The following is a 16,842-nucleotide window of genomic DNA, read 5'->3' on the forward strand; positions in this document are numbered from 1 at the left end:
TCTAGGTGTATACCAATACTAATTCAAGTGGTAATATTGTATTTCGGGCTCTGACCTCAGGGAAAATTAGTAGATTCACAATGGAAGAAGGTTGTGTCTAGAGCCCAAGTGTCTTGACTCACAAATTCAGTTATTTTTTCGTCAAAGTTTATAAAACCATCAAGGATCTCTATAATTAACCAAATTACATAATAATAAGATTAGAATTTACCCTAAGACACTCTAAAGAGGCAAGTATTTGGGAGATTGAAGAACGGAATATGTTTAACTTGTCTTCAGTGATGTGTTTGTATATCTATGAGAAAGCACCATTAGATAGTGAGGTCCTGCAAGGCAGGAACGGTCATTTGCCTTCCTTTGTATTCCCAGTGCTTGGCATATAGCAAGGCCTTAATAAATGCTTATCAACTAACTAACTGGTGAGTTTAATGCATGTTATAGGACAGATGAACGATAGATATTCTTTGAATTCATTTGATTAAGAATTAATATTCCAACTTTAATTACCAGATAAGGTGTTTGCTTCTGTGGTTGATGCTGAAATCACACAAAAGAGAGTATCAGTTAAACCTAAATCCCATTTAAAGGGAGTGAGAATTCTGAAGGTTTTAGTTTAATTTATGCTAAATTTCAATATTTAATGACATTTAGGTCACTGCCATATTAAGCTAAGATATAAGATGTTGGCTTCTTAAATGGAAAATTGAAGGAAGGGAAATTTTTCTTCCATGAAACTGAAAAATAGAATACAGAGATAGAGAAAGAATATTTTTGTTTTACTTATAAAAAGTCATCATAGCATCTTATCTTTGCTTAGTGATAGTTTTTATAGCCATGGCAGACATATAATTACATATGGTGTGTCCCTATTCACTCACCCATATGAATGATGAATTCTTGAGATGATAATACAACCAACTCTCAAATTCTTAATATAATAATAGTATTACATAGATAGTTACATAGTTTCAAAAATCACTTCAACTAATTGCTACAAATTCCGCACTGATCAGAACTGCAAATATTACTATTAGTGTTAACAATACCTTTAGCTAACATAACGTATATCATACATGCATGCAGCATGCAGATACATAGGGCTTTAAGTTTGTTTATGTAGTTCTTTTTTTTTTTTGGCAGGGCAATGAGAGTTAAGTGACTTGCCCAGGGTCACACAGCTAGTAAGTGTTAAGTGTCTGAGGTTGGATTTGAACTCAGGTCCTCCTGAATACAGGGCCAGTGCTCTATCTACTGCGCCACCTAGCTGCCCCAGAAATTAGGATTTTCACTTGGCTTGAGACATGCCTGTAGACAATAGTGGAGTGGGAAAACTCTCTTTCCAGTGTCTTGCAGAGAACAGGTGCTCAACAAATGTCAGTTGATTTAATTTGAACTACATTTTAAACATCATTCCCTTTAAATAATTGAGTTATTCTGTGGCATTTCTACATTCAACAAAGCAACAAAACAGCAACAAAACAATTACCGGATAAAGTGGTCATTTCAGGGGTTGATGCTGAAATCATAGAAAGACAGCATAAATCAAACCAAATCTCATCTTCATGCACAAAACATTTAGAAGTTATATTTTCATTCATACGTTTTTAAGCCTTAGACACACTAAGCATAGAAATAAGATGGTTGCCCCTAAAATGGAAAATGATACATAAGGAAATTTTTTCTGAAATTGAACTATAAAGCAGAAATGGAGAAATCCCAAGGCAAAGATGAAATGTTTCTCTTTTGCTTTGTGAGAAATCTTCACAGACTGTCTCGTCTTTGGACATCTAGAACAATATTTTAGTCATAGCATTAAAAAATAGAAAATTATTTTCTCTACTTTAGTCCCAATATAATATTAAGTTGATATCTTGGGGTCGGGGAATCATAGAAAAGAAGTTGAGTGAATATTGAATTAGGTCAATTTATGGATGATAGATACAAAGTAAAGATATAGGCAAATCAAGGGAGCCATGATTATCTATCGAAAAACCCTACGTTTCCTTTGTTGTGGAGGGAAACTACCATATTTTCTAAGAAAATATCCCTTGATGTCATTCAGAGGCATTAGCAAGTGTGGTACCTAATTGCCTATAATCCTAATGTAATTTTAATCTTTAATTACTTAAGAAGCATAAATGATTGGGACTTAAAAATTTTAAAAAAGTTTTTGGGTGGGGCAATAAGGGTTAAGTGACTTGCCCAGGGTCACACAGCTAGTAAGTGTCAAGTGTCTGAAGCCGAATTTGAACTCAGGTCCTCCTGAATGCAGGGCTTATGCTTTATCCACTGCACCACCTAGTTGCCCCCTGGGACTTTAAGTTTTTTGAAAGTTTAGGTTTCCTTTAACCTAATATAATTTTGCAAAATTTGAATAACATATTTTAGTTTTCATTTGAAAAAGACAAGGCACCCTGCCACTATGTATCATGTGAGTGACAGTTGCTGGACAACACTTTTGTAGTCTAGTTTTCACTAGAGCAAATCATCCTGCTCGTTGCTTCTTTGTCATTTGCTCTGACTCCATTAAACTTTTTCTTGTCAGATCACATCACAAATTTCGATTTCCCCCTTTGGATGATGTTAAGGCAAGCATGACAAATACGGTCCGTTCATTAGCAGCATGTGATTAAAGTTTTAACACATTTTGAACATTGGTTAGAGTTATATTAGCAGATAATGTTTATGTTGAATTTTAATAATAAATATATCAATATGTAGAAAAATAGTTGACCTTTCAAATGTTGCCTTAACAAGGAGAAGCGATGCTTTATTAAAAGAGGTTAGGAAAAGGAGGAGATAGGGGGCAATTATGTCAGGAGGTTTAGAGATGAAGAGGCTTAGGAGCTCACAGAGAATTGTTTCAATTTTCTTAGTAAAAAATAAATGAGGGGCAGCTAGGTGGCGCAGTGGATAGAGCACTGGCCCTGGAGTCAGGAGGACCTGAGTTCAAACCCAACCTCAGACACTTAACACTCACTAGCTGTGTGACCCTAGGCAAGTCACTTAACCCCAATTGCCTCACCAAAAAAAAAAAATAAAAAAAATAAATGAGAGTCTTAGCTAAGAGAGGGGCAGGAGGTGGAGGTGTAAAAGGGGTGAAAAGGGAAGGAAAGGTTTTGAATAGCTTCCATTGTGAGCGGGATAGGAAATCAATTAGGGAAGAATAAAAGGATTGCCTTGCTCCAGTGACCAGTTGAGGATGAAGGTAGATAATATGAATTTGTAGTCCTCACAGTCAGCATGGTTGTGGGATTTCTTCCATGTGGACTCTGAAGCAGCATGTTCAGTAATCAGGAGTCAGGAGGCAGATGGGGAAGAGTTATCCAGTGCTAGGGACTGGCACGGAGTGAGACCTGATTGGCCAAAGAGGTGAGGGAACTGAGAGTTGATGACAGGGTGGAATTGAGTTGGTCAACCACAGGGTCAAGAGTGAGAAGGGAGAAAAGTGAAGTCAGAGGTGCAGGAAGGTGGGAGAAGAAAACAATCAGTCACTGCACAGGGGTTTGTCAAGCACCTGGAATGTGCCAGGCATTGGGCTACTTGCTAGGGATAAAAAGAGAGAAAACTAGCACCTGTCCTTAAGCAACTTCCACTCTCATGGAAGTTTTGTCAAGGACTAGATAAATAGAAGATTTATACAGACTAGATGAAGATATTCTGGAAGGAAAATACATTTACATATTCAGCCAAATGGACCAGGAAAGGGCTCCTGCAGAAGGTGGGATTTGAAGTGAGCCTTAAAGGAAGGCAGGGAGATGATGAGGTTGAGATGAGGGGTCAGAGCTTTCTGGGTGTGCAGGGTGAGCCTTGTGAAGGCACTGAGATGGGGGACAGAGTATCCCATTCAAGGAATTTGGTAGGTCAGTGTGTCGGGTCATAGAGTGTGCAAAGGGGAATAAGGTTTAAGAAGTTGGAAAAGAGCATGCAGAATTGGTATAGGACAGATGAGGTGGTCAGAGGATGGGGAGGAATGAGAGATTATAATCAGAAAGGTGAATGTCAGAGCTTTGTTTAAGGAAGTGGAAGTCTCATGAGTAATTGTGACATCCAGTATGGAACCATCCAAGAGTGTGACTGAAGAGGAATTAAGAAGGAGATAAAGAAACTGAGGCTTATTAAGTTGAAGTAACTTATAAAAGGTCCCACAGTCAAAGGAACTGTCTCCTATCTCCTAGGTGTGTGTTCTTTAATGGAAAGAAGGGTATCAGGAGGGACTCATTCCCTATAATCCAGATTTTTAGAAAGAAGAATTACCTCTGTATGTTTTGTAGAGGCAAGGTTGTGAAAAATTATTCAATTTGTTTACAGAGGTTTGTAAATAATAGTCAGAAACTGAAGAAACTACATGCCCATGGCTTTGTAGAAAGAGCAGGTGTTTAATAATCATGGGCTGATTTGTTTGAAATAAATACAAATTCTATTCTCTCTCAATATCCAAGGCAGGTTGTGCCATATCTACATCCCATAAAGCAAGAAATCAGAAACAAAAATAATTACCAGGTGAAATGGTTTCTTCTGTAGTTGATGCTGAAATTGCAAAACCCCAAACCCAGTGTTAATAACATTTATATCTCACAATTTGTAAAGTTACATCACCAATTACATTTTCATTTATAAGGTTTGTACTTCAGTCACATTAGGAAAAGGCATAAAATGCAGGCTTTCAAAATGTCAAGTAGAAAATAAGAATTTCTTCTTTCCAATTATAATGCTTTACATGCATGTCTACATTTCATTAAGGAAGAAAACAGCAAAAACAAAACAAAACAAAAATAATTACCTATTGAAGAAGTAACTTCTGTGGTAGATTCTGAAACTACAAAAAAGACTGTGTAAGTAAAATCTACATTCCATTTTTGATAAACAATAATTTTCATAGTAATTTTTTCATGGTTTCATTTATAAGGTTTATTTTCTAGTCACATCAAGCACAGATACATAATGCCAGCTTCTAAAAAGAAGTTGAAAATGGGGAAGCTTTCCCCCTGAAATAAACTATGATATGAAATGGCCTGAGGAATACTAAGGTCAAGTGTCAGAATTTTTTATTTAGAAAAGTTATTACAGAGTCCCATATCTCTGTTTTTGTTTTTGTTTTTGTTTTTAGTGAGGCAATTGGGGTTAAGTGACTTGCCCAAGGTCACACAGCTAGTAAGTGTTAAGTGTCTGAGGCCATATCTGAACTCAGGTACTCCTGACTCCAGGGCCGGTGCTCTATCCACTGTGCCACCTAGCTGCCCCTGAGTCCCATATCTCTGACAAACTAGTGAAACTATTTTCCATCCTGCAAAGATAAAGTTAGAAACTGGGATTCTCTCTAGTTGTGTAACAATACTAATTCAAGTGGTAATATTCTGAGCTCAGGGAAAATTAGTAAACGCACAAAGACAGAGGGTTGGATCTAGAACCTAAGTGGCTTCACAGCTCATTGCTCTTTCCATCAAGTTTATAAAATCATGAAGAATCCATACCATTCACCAAATTGCATAATAATGGTATTAGTTTACCTTATGACACTCTAAAGGGACAAGAATTTGGGAGATTGAGGAGTGGAATATGTTTAAGTTGCCTTCAGAGATGTGCTTGTATATTAATGAGAATGAAGTAATGATTTGTCTATTAGATAGTGAACTCCTGGAGGGCAGGGACTGTCATTTGCCTTTCTTTGTATTCCCAGTGGTTTTCATATAGCAAGGCCTTAATAAATGCTTACTGACTAACTGATTTGCTTGAAGCTTTGAAGAGGGCAGATGAACAGTAAATATTCTTTGATTTCATATATTTTAGACTTAGCATTCAAAATTTAATTACCAGAGAAGGTGGTCACTTCTGTGGTTGATACTGAAATCAAACAAAAGAGAGCATCAATTAAATCTAAATCCCATTTAAAGGGAATGAGAATTCTGAACTTTATAGTTTAACTTATGCTAAAGTTAAATAGTTAATAATATTCAAGTTACTGCTGTATTAAGCTGAGGTATAAGATATTGGCTTCTTAAAGGGAAAATAGAAGAAGGGAAGTTTTTCTTCCACAAAACTGTAAAACAGTTAGAATACAGAAATAGAGATTGAATTTTTTTATTTATAAAAAGTCATTATAGTGTCTTTTCTTTCATCAATGACAGTTTTTATAGCTATGGTAGAGATATAATTAATTACATAAGGTGTGTCTCTATTCACACACCCATTTGAATGATGAATTCTTGAGGTATTGATATGATAATACAACCAACTCTCAAATTCTTAATGCAAAAACAGTATTACATGGATAGTTACAATTATAGACAGTTTCAGAAAATCACTTCAACCAATTGTTAAAAATTCCTCACTGACCAGGGCTGCAAATATTATTATTAGTAATAACAATAACTTTAGCTAACACACACACATATTACACAGGCATGCATACACATAGGTAGGGCTTTTAAGTTTATAAAGAGCTTTTCATATGTGATATAATTTTCTTCTTACACCAAGATTGTGAGGTAGCATTTTAGAGGTGAGGACACTAGAACTGAAAGAGGTTGTGACTTGATAGTTTCATAAGTAGAAAGTGTCTCAGTAAGGGTTTCAACTCAGGTATTCCTGACTTCATGTCTCTATGCACTATACCATCTAACTGACTCCCAAATTCATATCAAGTTTCTCAGTTGTGCATTGCACATTATTTCAATTATCATCCTTCCTTTTTGACAGAGAGATGAGTGATTAGTAGAAAGGGGGGGATTTAGAGTCTTCACAGATTAGAGAGACCTTAAGAAAACTCTTTCATCTGAAATATTACAGAATATCAGAGTGGTAAAGGATGCCAGAGACTGAATCCAACTCTCATTTCATAGGGATGAAATCACTTGTCAAAGGTCCCATACTTAGCCAGCCAAAAGTAGTTATTACATGAATCCAGGACATGGCAATTTTCATTAGATCAAAGAAACTTATGAAGTTTATAAACATGATCCTGTTTACCAAACACCCGGACACTAGAACTAGGGCTTATCAACCTTGATGCTGGAAAGAGAGAAACTTGTGAAAGATGAAAGAAATTAGGATTTTCACTTGGCTTGAGAGATAAGTCTGTAGACAATAGTGGAGTGGGAAAACTCCACTTTCAGAGAACAGGTGCTCAACAAATATTAGTTGATTTAATTTGAACTAAATTTAACCATCATTACTCTGAATAACTGAAGCATTTTGTGGCATGTCTACATTCCACAAAGCAAGAAAGCAACAAAAAAACAATTACCAGATGCAGTGGTCATTGCAGGGGTTGATGCTGAAATCATAAAAAGACAGCATAAATCAAACCAAATCTCATCTTCACGGACAAGACATTTAGAAGTAATATTTTCATTCATACTTTTTAAGTCTCAGACTCACTAAACACAGAAACAAGATATTTGCCCCTAAAATGGAAAATGAATCAGAAGAGAAATTTTTCTTGAAAAATGAAATGATGAAATGTTTCTCTTTTGTTTTGTGAAAAACTTCACATACTGTCTTGTCTTTGGCCACCTAGAAACACATTTTAGTAATTGCTTTATGTAAGTAGAAAATGATTTTTCTCTAGTTCAGCCCTAATATAATCATAAGTAGTACTTTGATTCTTTAAGATTAGGAATCATGGAAAATAAGTCAAGTCAAGATTGAATTAGGTCAATTCTTGAATGATAGATACATAGTGGAGATATCAGTAAATTGAGGGAGCCATGATTATCTATGGAACAACCTTAAATTTTCTTTGTCAGGGAGGGAAAGTACCACGTTTTCTAAGCAGATATCTCTTGATTTCATTCAGAGGGACTAAATTGAACAGGTCATTGTCCAAAAATGACACTTTTGCTACAGTGTGTACTAAAATCTCAATGCAATTTAAAATTTTAATCACTTTCGATACAAATTTGATACAGACCTTGAAAAATTTTGAAAGTCTAAAGTTCTTTTAAACTCATAGAATTTTATTAAATTTAAATAAGATATTTTAGTATTAATTTTAAAAAGACAAGGCACCCTGCCCTTATGTGTTTTGTTACAGTTTCTGAATAATACTTTTGTAGAGTGGTACCTAGTTAGATACAATCCTCTTGCTTCAGCATCCTTGTTCATTTTCTCTCTCTTTAAGAATTTTTCCTGTCAATTCACATAGAAATGTCATGTAACATTGATCTTTGAATGATCTTGAGGCTACCATGAGAAATGTAGTCCTTTCTTCATCAGCAGGTGATAAAAGTTTTTGCAATGTTTGAAAACTGATTAGTTATGTATAGCAAATTATGTTTGTTAAATAACCAACAGGTGTTGCTTTTTTTGTAACTTTGTAGCATCTATTTTTTGGAAGTTATTAAAGCTTAAAACTGGATTTAGTATCTTCATGATTATGTTCCAAGAGCATAATCAACAGGACATTCATCATTCTGGAGATTGTATCAGTTTAGGTACTCACATTTCATCAGCATCCTGAGTAGCCTCTACCTCTTCTGGTTGGAGCAAACACTTTGTCTAAATCTTCCATTTAGAGAAGGCTCAGAAATCCAATGACCTCATTTTCCTTACACTGTATCCAAGCTTGTGGGCTAGGAACCTTTTTTCCCCCACCTTACAAACCCTCCTTCCTTTTCACTTTCCATTTTATGTGTTGTCTTCCTCCATTAGATTGTAAAGTCCTAGAGGGCAAGTACTGTCTTATTTGTATCCCCTACCACTCAGCATAGTGCCTGACATAGAGTAACCTTTAACAAATGTTTATTGAATTGAATTGAAAGCCCTAAGACATTTGAGACATCCTGTATAACAGAATTCATTGGTGAATTCTTTGTTCATAACAACTGAAAATACCTGATCAGTATATGGGGTAATGACTTTCACTATACTTAGACCAGTTATTCTAAAAGTAGACATCATCTCTTGCTTTTTTTAGTATGGCAATTTTGATTTAATTGCACAAATGAAAAGTTAGCATGTAGGAAACTTGCATGACACAGTGTTGTAAAAATATCAGAGAACAAACAAAAAAATTAAAAATTAAAAAAATCTAAAGCATGAAAAAAATCTAAAGCATGAAAATTGAACATTTGTTAGTTTTTCATCTTCAGTTTTGATTGATACTTGATGTGGAAAAAACAAACTTTAAAAATCATGATGACTTTTCTGAAGAGATTTCATTACAAATATCAAGATTTGTGAATTCTGTTAGTGATTGACTTGTTAACCATTTACAGTGTATGGTACAGATTTGTGATAGATCAGATCACAGTATTGAGAAAGCAGTACCTTCCTGGAATTAGAAAGGATTGCCTAAACTGTAGTCAACTGCACCTTCATATCACTTCCTGTTTCTATCTTTTGACAGAAATCTGACTGAGCATCTAGAAGAAAGGAGTCTGAACAAGTCACAAATTGGTTAGGAAGAATAAAAGTACTCAACTGAAAAATCCAAGTATATCAGAGATGGAAGAGATCATAGTGACAATCTACCAAAACCATCAACAAACACATATTTATTAAATATCTACTCTGTTCCGGGCACTGTGCTCAGTGTTTGGATGCATGTGTCAGGGGGACCCCCCCCCCAAATAAAAAAACTTACTAGAAATAATCCTTATGTTCAAGGAGTTTATAGTCTAATGGGGAGACAAATTTACAAATGCATACATACAGAATATGAAGAGAATAAATACAAATAAATGTAAGGCTCTCAAGGTAGTTTGAGAGGGAAAACACTAGAAGTTATGAGGATTAGGGAAGGCTTCTTGTAGGATGTCATGTGTGAGTTACATCTTGAAGGACAGTGGAGATTCTATGAAGTGAAGGAGAGGAGCAGCAAATGTATTCTGGTCCCAGAGGCTTGCCAGTGCGAGTGTCCAGAGATAGGAAATGGACTTTTTTTTTAGAATAAAATAATATTTTATTTAGGTGCTAGGGAAAGGAAACTTGGACTTCTCATGGGGAGAAGGCATGGCACAGAGGTGTAGCTCTCTGATATACCTTTCTCAAGAAATGGACTTTCTTATGTGAAGGACAGAGAAATGGATGTTTTATCTGGATTGCAGAGTATGGGAGGGAGGCCAACGTACAATGAAGCCAGAAGGACAATTTAGAAGTCTAATTTTAAAGAACTTTAGAAGCCAAACAGACATTTCTATTTTATATTAGAGTACTGGAGTAGATCTGTCCACTGAGTTAAGTGGTCAATAATTGCTCTTTCCTAGGCTTCGGGGTTAGAATGTAGATTCAAAGAAAGACAAAAACCAGTCCTGCTCTCAAGGAGTGTACACTCTAATGGAAGAGGTAACAGGTTGACTAGGTACATAGAAAATATAGACAGTAGATGAAGATTATATAAAAGGGGAAGATATTCAGAGCTGGGTGGGGGGACTAGGAGAGGCCTCCTGGGGAGGATGGTGGGTCAGAGCATTCTGGGAATGGGGGACACAAAGTACAAAGGTACTAAGATGAAAGATGGTGTCTCCCATTCAAGAAATTTCAAGTAGGCCAGTGTATCTGGATCATAGAATATGTAGAGGTGTAAGAAGCTGGAAAAGAGAGTGAATAATAGGAGTAGGCAGAGTGATGACACATTGGGAGAAGTGGAATGAGAGGTTATAGTCATAAAGGTGAATGTCAGAGTTTTTGATTAAAACCTTGTGAGTTATGGTGAGATTCAGGGTGCAGCTATTCAAGTGTGTGAGAAAGGAGGAGTGAAGAAATAGATGAGGAAACTGCAACCCATTAAGATTTGGTGACTTATACAAGGTCAGACATCCAGTCAGGGGAATTGGTTGCCTGACTCCCAGGTCTGCATTCTTTCTATTAAAGTTTATAAAGTATATGAAAGATATGGGGAAGAAATGGCTTCTTCACCAAATTCAAGATCATAAATAGGGTTTTCCCTCTGAATCTGAGAAGGGGAATGTTCATGAAAGATGAAGGAGAGTAAAACAACTAACTTGGTTTAAGAGACTTTCCTGTATACAATCGTGAGGAAAAGGAGAAAGTGTGTGCTCACTTCCTTTAGAGGACAGGTGCTCAATTTGGTTGATTTCATTTGAATTAGACATAAACAACATTCCTTCTCAATAACCAAGGTATTCTAACATGTGCACTCCCAAAAAAGCAAGAAAGCAGAAACAAAAATAGTTACCAGCTGTGGTGGTTTCTTCCGTGGTTGATACTGAAATTGCAAAAATAATAACAAAAATAAAACCAGTATAAATAAAACTACATCCCATCATTTGTGAATGAGAAGTTTAAGAATTATATTTTAATTTAGAATAGAATTAAGTCCTATTAAACAAAGATACAACATGCTAGGTTTTAAAATGGAAAATGGAAAATTGAAAATGGAATGTTTTTTTTTTCTTGAAATTATAAAATAAATAGAATACTGAAGAATAGATAGAAATTTTCCTGTTTTTAAAACATTATCATAGCTTCTCCCGTATTTCAGTAATGTAGTGAACACATTTCTAAGAATGGTAAAACTATAATTAAAAACCAGGCAACTCTGGGAGAAAAATCTGAAATTGGAAAGCTTGTATAAACAAAAGTTGAGACTATCTTTACATATAACAGGAAAAAAAACTTTATTACAAAAAAACCCCAGGGGACTCTATAAAGCATGTATGCATGTGAGTGTTGAGGTGATAATATATCCATTCCTCAAAAAGTTAAGAGTACATAGGTATAGCATGAAAAATTGACATTACTGGATAATTTCAAAACATTACTTTGGCCTATGTTTCTAACTCATATCAGAACAGTCAGCTATGTATTTGCCATTGCTTCATTTTAAAACTTCTACCTTTTGATAGAATGGCAAGTTAGTAGTGGAAAGGAAGGAAAGTCCAGGAAATATGCTAATTAGATTGACTAGAAGAAGGAAAGATATATCCAGTCAGAAAGTCATGTAATATCAGAGTAGTAGATTCTGTAGTCCCAAATCCTTCACTATAGAGATGAGGAACTGAGGCCCACAAAGTGACAAAACCTGTGCAGGAACCTCCAGCCAGTCATTGACAAAGCTGAGACATGAACCCAAGTCTCATAACTCTTTTTTTTTTTTTTGGCGGGACAATGGGGGGTTAAGTGACTTGCCCAGGGTCACACAGCTAGTAAGTGTCAAGTGTCTGAGGCCAGATTTGAACTGAGGTACTCCTGAATTCAGGGCCGGTGCTTTATCCATTGCGCCACCTAGCTGCCCCAGTCTTGTAACTCTTAATCCAAAACCTTTCCCATAAGATTTTATAAAATCAGGAAGAGTTTAGTAAATATTGACTTAGTCACCAAATGCCAGAATATTACAAGTAGAACTTACCCTCTGAATCTGAGAAGGGGCAAGTTTTTGAAAGAGTAAAGACTTCAAAACTATTAACTCATCTTGAGTAGACATGTATGCAATAGTGATAAAATGAGAAAGTATGTGCCCAATGCCTTCAGATAGCAGATGCTCAACAAATATTCATTGAATTCATTGGAATTAGACAGAAACACCATTCCTACTTAATAGAAAAGGCTATTCTGTGTTCCATACTGAAAGAAAGTAGCAACAAAACTCATTACCAGGTGAAGTGGTCCCTTTTGTGGTTGATGCTGAAAATGAAAAAAAAGAGTGTAAATAAAAACTGCATTCCATCTTTGGTTATCAAGAAGTTTAATAGTTATATTTTTGTGTGCAAGATTTATTCTTTGTGTCAAGCAGAGACATAAAATATTGGTTTCTAAAATTGAAAATATGGAAGGCTTTTTTTTCTTCTTGGAATTAGTGAAAAGGACAGAAGAATCTAAAGGCTGAGTCAAGTGAGATGCTTTTTATTTGGTTATAAAAAGTCATGATAGAGTCTCTTTGATGAACTTACGAAAGTATCTCACATTATGACACAATATAATTAGATTCAGGGATCCTCTTTAATTGAGCACCAGTACCAAGTCAAGTAGTAATGTCATACTTTGGGTCCTGGCTTCATGGAAAATAAGCTGATTCAAAATGGAAGTAAATAGGGGGCACCTAGGTGGTGCAGTGGATAAAGCACCAGCCCTGGATGCAGGAGGACCTGAGTTCAAATTTGGCCTCAGACACTTGACTAGCTGTGTGACCCTGGGCAAGTCACTTAACCCTCATTGCCCAATCCCCTCCCCCCAAAAAGAAGTAAGCAAATTCATAGATAATGGAACCATAATGGAGATATCAGTCGATCAAGGCAGTCTAATTTTTCCTCTTTGTCATTCAGGGCAGCTACCACAATTTTATGGTAAGTGAACAAGAATTTATTAAGCATCTACTATGTACCAAGCACTATGGTAAGAACTGGGGATACAAAGTTAGGGAAACCAAGTCCTTACTCTCACAGGGCTCATAATCCTCCACAAAGCATCCTTTGGTGTAATTTTAAGGGACTGAATGACCCATCTTTCTTTTTGGCATTTTATGAGCCCTTGAAAAACTGAGAATTGATTAATGGCTTCTTTGATGATGGCAACCCTCCACCAAGCTACCATTCTATTGGGGATGAGCCTCTCAATTAGCTAGGTTGGTTCTCAAAAGCAGATATTGTTGGTAGGACTGTTTCACATCATTTCCTGTTTTGTTCTATCTCTTGCCAGAATGAACAGGAAGAGGGAGGAAAATCATGACGTCACCAATTAGGCATGCTATATAAAAGAACTCCATTCTAAAAATAATAATAGCACATTGTAACTGGTCATCTACTCCAACTCTGTCTGTCTGTCTGTCTTTCTATATAAATGGATCTAGATCTATCTATCTATCTATCTATCTATCTATCTATCTATCTATCTATCTATCTATCTATCTATCTATCTATCTATCATGTAAGAAAGCTGAAAGCCAGCTAGATAAAATGACAGCAAGGTCACACAGCCACCAATGGCAAAACTGGAGACCCAAAGGTCTTGACTCCCAGTTCAGTGCTCATTCCATCAAAGTTTATAAAATCATGAAGAGTTATTATTCACCACATTCCATCAAGTTAGAACTAGGGTATACCTTACTTAGCTCTGAAGACATAAATTTTTGAAAGTTTGAAGAATGCAGTATATTTAATTTGCAGTCAGAGACTGAATTCTTGAGGGAGATTAGGAAGAATGGAGGGATTATATACCTAGTGCCTTGCTGAGATCAGGCACTCAATAAATATTGGTTGATTTAATTGGAATTAGACAAGAAATATTTCATCTGTAGTTCATAAAATAAGATGACAAGCAAAACAATTACCAGGATTGCTGGTCATTTCCATGGTTGATGCTGAAATTACAACAAAACATGTAAGTCAAACTTAAATCCCATTTTATGCTAACAGGACATTTGAAAGTCATATTATAATTTATATATTTAAGATTTTTGCTGTTCAGTTGTTTCAGTCATGTCTGATTCATGACCCCATTTGAGGTTTTCTTGGCAAAGATACTGGAGTGGTTTGTCATTTCCTTCTCCAGCTTGTTTTATAGATGAGGAAACTGGGGCAAATAGGGTTAAATGACTTGCCCAGGGTCACACAGCTAGTAAGTGTCTGAGGCCAGATTCGAATTCACAAAGATGAGCCTTCTTGATTCCAAGCCCAGTGCTCTATCCACTGCACCACTTAACTGTCCCATTGTTTTAGGTTACTGCACTACTAGACCCAAACATAGGATGATGGTTCTAAAATTGAAAATGGAAGATAAAGAAGTTTTTTTCTTTTGAAATTAAAGTATGAAAGAGATTAATATTGAATTAGGTAAATTCATGGATCTTAGATCCATAGTGGAGACCTCAGTTTATTGTGGGAGCTTAGGTCACTTGAGAAATATCTGTCCTTTTGTCCCCCCACAGAGGACTACTACTGTATTCTCCAACAAAAAATATCTTGATGTCATTTTGAGAGACTGAATGTACAATTAGGCAACTGAATAGTGCACTCTATACAGTGCTAGACTTGGAATTCAGAATACTTGAGTTTGGATCTCCCTTAAGACACTTTCAAGCTCTATGACCCTGAGGAAGTCACTTAAGCCTTGTCAGCCTCACATTGCCCATCTGTAAAATAGAAATAACAATTATATTTACTACATAGTATGACTGTGAGACTCAAATGAGATAATATGATAAAGTGTTTTGTAAACCTTAAAGCACTATACAAATACTGGCTATTATCATCATCATCATTAGCTTTTGTAATATTTAATACACCCTTGAGTAACTGAGAGATGATTTGGTCATGGTTATACATTCTCCAGTTAGGTTAGTCTATGGGTGATGATGAGAGTCTCCATACTTGGCTAGGCTGGTCCTCTGAAAATAGACATTATTTGTGTTCAGACCCTACTTTGCACAACTTTCTGTTTTGTTCTATTTATAGGCAGAGATGTTAGTGACCAGAAAGTAGGGAATTACAGATAAGTTACAAGCCAAATAGGTTGAATAAAAGAATTCTTCACTCTGAAGATTCACATGTCAGAGTTAGAAGTGACTCTAGAGATAATTTTCTCCAAATCTTTCATTTTATAGTTGGGAAAATTGAAGATGAAATTTCTGCATGAACCCAGGAGTCCTGACTCACAATCCAGTGCCTGACATTTACTTGACAGTTACCTGACATTCACCAAATTCGAGAATATTAAAACTAGGATTTACCTTTTGAAACTTGGAAGAGGCAAATTCATGAAAAATAAAGGAAAAAATATTTAGCTTGATTTTATAGTCTTGCTGATATATTGTAATGGAAAAATTTAGAAAGTTTGGGCCCAGTAAAGGTAACAGGCACTCAATAAATATTAATTTAATTTGAATTATACATAAACATTATTCTTTTGATAATAAAGTCATTTTGTGGTATATCTGAATTCCATAATGCAAAGAAATAAAGAAGATAATTACCAGATAAAGTGGTCATTTCCATAGCTGATGCTGAAATTACAAAAGAAAAAAGCAAAAAGCAAACTTAAAAACCAACTTAAGGAAACAGGAAATTTGAGTATTATATTTTCACTTATAAGGCTTATTCTTTAGATATGTTAAGCATAGGCACAAAATGTTGGCTTATGTAATGGAAAAGCAATATTAGGAAAACATTTTCTTGAATGAACCTTCAAACCAGACACAGAAGGGCACCAAGGCAAAAACAGAGAATATTTCTTGTTTGGAATATCTTGCTTTTGAGTTACTGTTGCCAATATTTTCAGAAATGATATAATACAATTAGAACCTCTGATTCTCTTTTTTCTTGGTCAAAACCATTAAAAAATACTTTATGTTGTGAATTAGGCTCCACAGAAAATAAGTTGATTCACAATGGCCCTAGCTAAATTCATGGAGGATAAATCCATATGAGAAAAAGATCAGTTAGTCTAGCAATACCTAGGATGTTTGGGAGATGGCTCTAAGTTTTTCTCTTTGTCATGGAGGACCACTGTCATATTCTCTCACAAAACATTCCCTAGTATTATTGTGAAGATTCAAATGGACCACCAGCACTTAATGAGTCTTCGTGTAATCAAGAGATGACTGTAAGCAGGGGTTAGAGTTTAAAAAATGGGAACAAACCTCTCCTACACATGGAACTATGTCTAGGACTTTGAAACTTTGCAGAAGGGCCCTAACATTGAGAAACTTCATCCTTGTTGTGCAATTGCCCTGGTTCCCTCTCCTAACTGGAATCACATTCCCTACTATGAGTCTTAAGGGTCCTGCCCCTTGCCTAGGGTAGCATCCTTCTTTATCCCATCGCTGTGCACCAGCCAGAATCTTTGGAGGTTGGGTTGCTCCTTTTCCAATCAAAACCACATCCAACTAGAAATTGTATCTTTGCCTACTAGAAATTACGGATATATGAATACATTAAAAATTGT

General features: G+C 35.7%; 1 protein-coding gene across 1 annotated transcript in view; it reads right to left on the minus strand.

The window, feature by feature from the left end:
- LOC122738329 (deleted in malignant brain tumors 1 protein-like) overlaps positions 1 to 16,842 on the minus strand; it is a 146,609-nt gene that overhangs the window by 48,696 nt on the left and 81,071 nt on the right. Inside the window, 3 exon segments of the mRNA XM_043980376.1 lie at positions 12,559 to 12,588; positions 14,231 to 14,260; positions 15,872 to 15,901. Of these exon segments, the coding sequence (XP_043836311.1) occupies positions 12,559 to 12,588; positions 14,231 to 14,260; positions 15,872 to 15,901 (90 nt within the window).

Source organism: Dromiciops gliroides, chromosome 2, assembly GCF_019393635.1.
Source record: "Dromiciops gliroides isolate mDroGli1 chromosome 2, mDroGli1.pri, whole genome shotgun sequence".
NCBI lineage: Eukaryota > Metazoa > Chordata > Mammalia > Microbiotheria > Microbiotheriidae > Dromiciops > Dromiciops gliroides.